The sequence below is a fragment of the Gossypium hirsutum genome, chromosome D04, assembly GCF_007990345.1.
Source record: "Gossypium hirsutum isolate 1008001.06 chromosome D04, Gossypium_hirsutum_v2.1, whole genome shotgun sequence".
In the NCBI taxonomy this organism is placed as follows: Eukaryota; Viridiplantae; Streptophyta; class Magnoliopsida; order Malvales; family Malvaceae; genus Gossypium; species Gossypium hirsutum.
In genome coordinates, this window is record NC_053440.1 from 12,033,594 (window position 1) to 12,040,161 (window position 6,568).

Consider the following 6,568-nt stretch of genomic DNA (forward strand, 5'->3'; position numbering starts at 1 on the left):
TAATATAATAATATTATACTTGATTCAAATTAATTTTTATATAAAACTAAAATTACTCATAAATGAATTTTTTTTCGAAAAATGATTTACAATTTTCAAAAGAGTAAGTTAATTTATAGGAAAATAAAATTTATTTTTCATTGACCTATAAGTTATATTCCGTCGACAAAATTATTTATCATGAAACAAATACAAATAAATGTAGGAATACATTTTCCGTTAAATAAACACATATTTATCTAATATTAATAATTTTTTTAAATTAAGTTTTAATTCAATTGATATTAATATTATTCTCAGTGCAAAGAGATATATGGTCGGATGGATTAAAACATCTTTATACCTTTATTTGAAGATTAAAAAAATTCTAAAAATTTACTTCATATCAAGAATTTGTTAACAACAAACCAAACCGCTGACGTGTCAGGAGACTTTCAGCAATCCCTCGTTATTGAAACGTGGCATGTAATAATCATTGGGCTTCATAATTAATTGACATCTGTAAAAATCTGAAAGTAACACGTCATAACCACGCCATCTCTGCCAACTTCACAAAGAGGAATAGAGAAAAAAAAAAGGTCAAGTGACCTTCCAGAAACTTCCATTAACTTCTGGCTAGAAATCAACGGGACATCTAGCGGCTCATGTGTTACCACGTGTTATTAATCCCACGTGAACATCCTACGTGGCACATCCCTTTCCCTCTAAATTGATACGCCCTCGCCCCAAAGTTAGGGCTTCCTTAAACGACACTCCCGAAAGGCCGAAATGAATTAAATAAAAAAATAATTTCCAACAATAATAGTAGTTTTATTTATTTTTATTTTTTGGGCTTTCCTTTCTTTTCCTTCTCTGTTATTGAAATGAACGGAGAAGGAAAAAAAGGCGATGAACTGAAAATGGAGGTAGTTAATAGAGAGCGTGTGGTTTTCATGTGGGGATATTTGCCTGGAGCGTTACCGCAACGAGCTCCGCTTGTATCGCCGGTTCTTGTGCGGATTCCGGATTCCATTGACCATTCTTGGACCGACGTATGCGGTGGCGGTTGTGGATTCGCCATGGCCATTTCTGGTTGTTTTTCCTATCTCTCTCTTTCTCGTTGGCTTTCCTCCCCTTCTTTCCCTGATTTTAAATTTTATATCTTATAAATATATTTTAAATTTTCGGTAATGTAATTGCGGCTTTTGGGCTGGTTGTTAGATTTTGTACATTTTGATCTGTCTGGTTGGGAAGAAAATGTAAAAGGACTGGGCGTTATAATTCGATTTTTTCGTTGTTTTCATTTTTGTTTTGCCATGAAGTCAACTCACTTGACTCAAATTAGTTATGTTGAGTTCCTTCCTGCTCTTTTTATTTACTGGTTTTGAACTTCTCTGTTCTCTATAGTTTAAAAAGATTTCAACTTGTTAATAAATTGTTAATAGATGATTAGAGCTGTGAACTGAGTTTCAATTTAATATATTTAGTTTTAAAAAACTTTCATTTTTCTTATTTTTGGCATATAAGATAAATTTTTTTATGCAATAACTTCTGTGAAGCTAACATTATATTCTACTAATGGTGCTTTTTCCTTAAAATTTTAGATTCAGGGAAGCTTATCACTTGGGGTTCAACTGATGATTCAGGTCAAAGCTACGTTACATCAGGGAAGCATGGGGTAATATAAAGCTTTTTCCATCTATATTTCTCCTTTCTTTTTGTTGGGTTTTATTTTTGTTTATCAGATTAAATTTATATATTTCTTTTCTGTAATTTGCTTGTTTCAGGAAATTCCAGAGCCATTTCCACTTCCAACCGAAGCTTCTCTAGTAAAAGCAGCCGCTGGTTGGGCACACTGTGTTGCAGTTACAGGTAAACACTAAGACTTCCTTGGTCCTTACACTTCTATTCACTTGTTTCACTAATGGGTGGTTTGGCCGTTGCTTTTATCACTTGGTATTTAATTGAGAAAGAAAAAGCCAAAAATGCGTTTGGATACGAAATAGGGTTTTTGTTTCCAACATAAAGCATAATTTTGTATGTTAGTTGTTTTGATTATCTGTTTAATCGCATCTGACTTGTTTGTTAGGACTTTAATTAGTTCAACAAAAAACAACTAACTGTATCTGAAGTAAATTTATTCACAGAAGATTGAGAAGTTTATATGTGGGGGTGGAAAGAGTTGGATATGAAAGCGAATATAAAGCATAATTTTATATGTTTGTTTAATCAAATCTGACTTGTTTTTATAACTTTAACTAGTAGAACAAACAGCTAATTGGAACCTAAGTTTTTTTGATAAGTCAATTTTACTTTGTTGTTCACAGAAAATGGCGAAGTTTATACATGGGGGTGGAAAGAGTGTATTCCCTCAGGGAAGGTCTTTGGTGATCCATCCACTGGGACTAGTTTAGAGAAGGATGTATTTGAAAGACAGAACTCTTTGACAGAGCAAGGTAAATATCATTTGGGTTAAGATTACATACTGGTTCTGTTTACTTGTTGGTATTGTACTCATTTCACAAATTTTGAAGTGAGCCCTCACTCTCAAAGCTCAAGATCAAGTGGCGAAACATTTTCTGCCACCAATACTAAAGGAGTTGGAGAGGAAAGTACAAAAAGAAGAAGAATATCATCAACAAAACAGTCTGCTGAAAGCTCATCATCTGGTGATGAAACTGTGTCGGCATTGCCATGTCTCGTAGCTCTAAATCCGGGAGTCAGGATTGTGACTGTAGCTGCCGGTGGGCGCCACACTCTAGCATTGTCAGGTACTTTGTCTCTCTCCTTGACTAATGAGTGAAATGAGTCAGAACCTGTATATTTTCTGCAGTAAGGTAGTTGTGCATAGATTTGTAGACAATGTGACATTTCAATCTGTAAAATTTTTCTTATTGTTGAAATTTCAGATATCGGGCAGGTCTGGGGTTGGGGCTATGGTGGTGAGGGACAACTTGGTTTGGGTTCTAGGATAAGAATGGTATCCTCGCCCCATCCTGTCCCTTGCATTGAGCTATCTTCTTTTGGGAAAGATAGTGTTGCTGCACGTTCTCGAGGTAGCTTGTGTTCAGAAGGGCAGGGTTTTAGAGTTCCTGGAAATTATGTAAAGGGGATAGCCTGTGGAGGACGACACAGTGCGGTAATCACAGGTGTGCCTTAGATCATTCACTTGTTGAACTGGTTAAACTGCCTTGTAAAGAAAAATCAATTAGAGAAAACTAATAGAAGTGGTTATACTTGCTGGAGATGAAGTTGTGAAATCTTAATACAGATGTCTAGAAGTTCAAGGGAGAAGTTAATGAAAATTGAACTTTTTTCATTAAATGAAGAAAGGTGTAAACACAAGCAAATATGAAATTAGTGTTGTAAAGAAAATTTTCTTATTTTTTGTAACAGGAATAGCTTGAGACTTGGTTGGGATGGAAATGGAAAATTCATGAAATACTCTTTATGAACTAATATGAAAAAAGTATTATTTTTTTTTATGATTAACAAATAGAAAGAGTTTTACATGAGAGAAATTCACTTTCTTGATAAAAAATCCAATCAGTTTCTCCCTAATCCAACCTTCATTTGACTTTATTAAAGAGATACTGCCGTCCTAGAATAGAGAAAGACGAAATAAGACATGTTTAAAGGCTAATTAATTACTCTGGAACGAAACATCCCTTCAAGACTCTTAGGATGCTCAGTGACTAGTTAGATTATTCCAACCTTAAAGATCTCCATGGAGTTAGGAAGTTGTAATAAACCTCAGGATGACCAGTGATTGATTTGAATGTCGTGTGGCATGAGAATCTTTGTTTATCTGGTGTCTGGTTTGCTTGTATATTCTAGTTTTTTTATAAAATTAAAAATATATTGATGCTATTACCGCATTAACCAATTTGTCCATTAACAGATGCTGGAGCAGTACTTACTTTCGGTTGGGGACTCTATGGACAGGTTAGTTCTCATGGTCATAATATAGAACTTCACATTGAATATTCTGCTGGCCAACTTTTTTTCTTGTTAAAGAAGAGATACATTGTTTTTGTATCTTATTCGAGTGATCACTCATCACAGAATACATGCCCAAAAACCATGTCATGGTTTTGTATAATTCCGAAAGGAATAAAAAGCTGACAAGTGAGATTGCATTCCAAAAATTCCAAAAGGAATGGAGACTTAGTATTAATGTTATAAGCACTGGCCTTTTTCTCTTCGAGATCCTATTCATGTCATGGTTTAGGTATAAGTTGCACCATCCAGTAACAAATTATTCACATCTTTCTGTTCTTGATCAATGTCCTTTTTTTAAGGTGCTTTATTAGCTTATGAATAATCCCCTTGTTCCACTCTAGTTCTCCTGTGGTTGTTGAAGGCCTACTCAGTTTCCATTCAGGCCTGGTTCGTAAAGTGCTATCCACCATCTGATTTTAGATATGGACGTGGTACATTCATGTTTCTCCATTTGTTCCGTTGGTTAAATGCATGGTCCTTATATTATACATTCAAATGCTTGAGGGTGATGCTCTGGTTATGGCCTTAAATCGTTTTAAAGTTACAAGTGTGTATGCTGGAAATATATATTTCACTCTTCCAATGGCGTGTTCAATGATTGGAATTTCTCAAATTAACTGTTCTTCAGGATCAATATGTAGGTAAAGTAGAAATTGGTGGAGAAAAAGGCCCAGTAAAGTTGAAGATGAGGTTCAATCTAATAAGGGATATTCTTCTCGATTCCTTTTCTAATATTTCTCTCCTCTATTTTATTGTGATATATGCTTGTTCTATCTTCTAATACATTGTGATATGGAGTTAAATTGTTTCGATTTTCTTGTTTTCTCAAGTGTGGGCAAGGAAGTACAGATGATGAATTAAGCCCGACGAGTGTATCTTCCTTACTGGGCATCAAGATAGTGTCTGTTGCGGCAGGACTGTGGCACACAGTTTGCATATCAGCTGATGGTGATGTGTATGCGTTTGGGGGGAATCAGTTTGGGCAATTGGGAACTGGTGGTGATCAAGCAGAGGTTAACACCGTATTTCCATTCCTAGATTCTTACATACAGCTAACTCCCCCACTTTTAGCACTACATAAATTATTCAAATCTGTATTTCAAAATCAGACTCTCCCCAGGCTCTTGGAAGATCCAAGTTTGGAGAATTCGCATGTAAAAGTTGCATCGTGCGGAGCTCGTCACAGTGCCATAATTACAGGTATGATGGTGAGAACTTTTCAAAATCTTCATCGTTTATTTTGTGCCCGTCTATTGACTATATGCTTCTTTTGCTTGAAGAGGATGGGAAAATATTCTGCTGGGGATGGAACAAGTATGGCCAGGTATCATCCTCACGCTGATCAGTGATCAAGGTAGTTGGTAGCCTGGACATCATAACACTGGAATACCCAAAATCAATATGTTCCATTTTTTTCGAAGTTTCTCAATGTATTTGGAGGCCCATGTTTAAATGGGTCATGTTGGACACCGTGCTTGAAGAAAAATGAAAGTTGGATTTACTTGTGCATCTTCTGTTTTGTTCCAATGTTGTGATGTCCAGGTGCCATTCTGTTACTCGTAAAACAAAAACCCTAAGTTCTTTGTTTCTGAAACAGCTCGGCTTGGGTGATGTGATTGATCGCAGTACTCCCTCTCAAGTTACTATTGAGGGTTGTCGCCCAAAAAACATTGTGTGCGGCTGGTGGCATACCCTGCTTCTGGCTGAGTCAGCCAGCTGAGTACCTTGACACATACCTCAGAACAGTTTTGTCAGGTTAGCAGTGTTTCTAAGTTGATGTACCATTTAAGTTATATGTATATGTACATAATCTAGCCCGTATAGATATACATATACATATATCCATGCTCTGATTCTTTCATGGCTGAGGTTCACCATGATTAGGTTGACTGAAGATGTTTTCCTTTTTTGGGGGGTCAGAATCAAGATGTTATACATAACTAGATTCGTTGTATATATTTGTAGATCTCAATAGTAATTTTTTACTATATGGAATTAAGATGCCTGGAAAAGCATAGATTTGGGTTGTAAAATTGTATTATGGATTGTTTCAGGAGATTCTCAAATTATTGGTGTTTGACTTAAAAAAATTATACTTAATTTGGTAATTATTGAGCCGTGTTCGAGTCATCGATCTAATCGAATTCAAACTAGTTATTATAACATTCAATTACCCGATCCCCGATCCGATCATTAAATTTGAATAACAGGATATTACCTTTATTGATGGAGTAACTTTTGTTAAATGATTCAAACTTATATTCAAATTATATAACTATGAATTCACATACATTGCAAACGCAATAAATTGAACCTATATGGGCTTAGTTGTGAAATTTCAAATTAAAATTGGTATCATTGTTTAATTGGCTTGTATTGATATTTTATTTGTTTTACAAAAACAAGGAATTATAATATTCATTTTTTGGTATCTATAATGATTTAAAATTATCAATACTGTTTTGACATTCTATTAAAATGGAACTCTTAAAACAAAATTAACGATATTATCTTTGAAAGTATTGTTTCTTAATTAATTGGTATCGATATTTTTTTTTAAAAAAATATCGATATCAATTTGACATTC

The 6,568-nt window shown here is 34.8% G+C and overlaps 1 protein-coding gene across 4 annotated transcripts; it reads left to right on the forward strand.

Annotated features, from left to right (window-relative positions):
* The first annotated feature begins 740 nt into the window (after positions 1–740).
* Positions 741–6,014, forward strand: LOC121216339 (ultraviolet-B receptor UVR8). Of its 4 annotated transcripts, none has more exons than XM_041091991.1 (11): positions 741–1,071; positions 1,584–1,657; positions 1,767–1,851; positions 2,307–2,435; positions 2,514–2,750; positions 2,889–3,128; positions 3,881–3,924; positions 4,812–4,994; positions 5,091–5,181; positions 5,262–5,305; positions 5,579–6,014. In XM_041091991.1, the coding sequence occupies exons 1-11, from the start codon at positions 864–866 to the stop codon at positions 5,699–5,701; spliced, it is 1,458 nt and encodes a 485-aa protein (XP_040947925.1). In that variant the 5' UTR covers positions 741–863; the 3' UTR covers positions 5,702–6,014. The 4 variants fall into 4 exon arrangements, with proteins under 4 accessions (XP_040947925.1, XP_040947927.1, XP_040947926.1 ...); XM_041091993.1 differs by having other exon boundaries at positions 5,102–5,181; XM_041091992.1 differs by having other exon boundaries at positions 5,102–5,181; positions 5,262–5,335; positions 5,524–5,642.
* Positions 6,015–6,568: the final 554 nt, after the last annotated feature.

Bases quoted from the DNA above. Each gene is read 5' to 3' on its own strand.
- LOC121216339 (XM_041091991.1), top strand. From the start codon at position 864: ATGAACGGAGAAGGAAAAAAAGGCGATGAACTGAAAATGGAGGTAGTT. The intron at 1,852-2,306 runs GTAAACACTAAG...TGTTGTTCACAG, and splicing joins ACACTGTGTTGCAGTTACAG to AAAATGGCGAAGTTTATACA. The intron at 5,182-5,261 runs GTATGATGGTGA...TTTTGCTTGAAG, and splicing joins TCACAGTGCCATAATTACAG to AGGATGGGAAAATATTCTGC.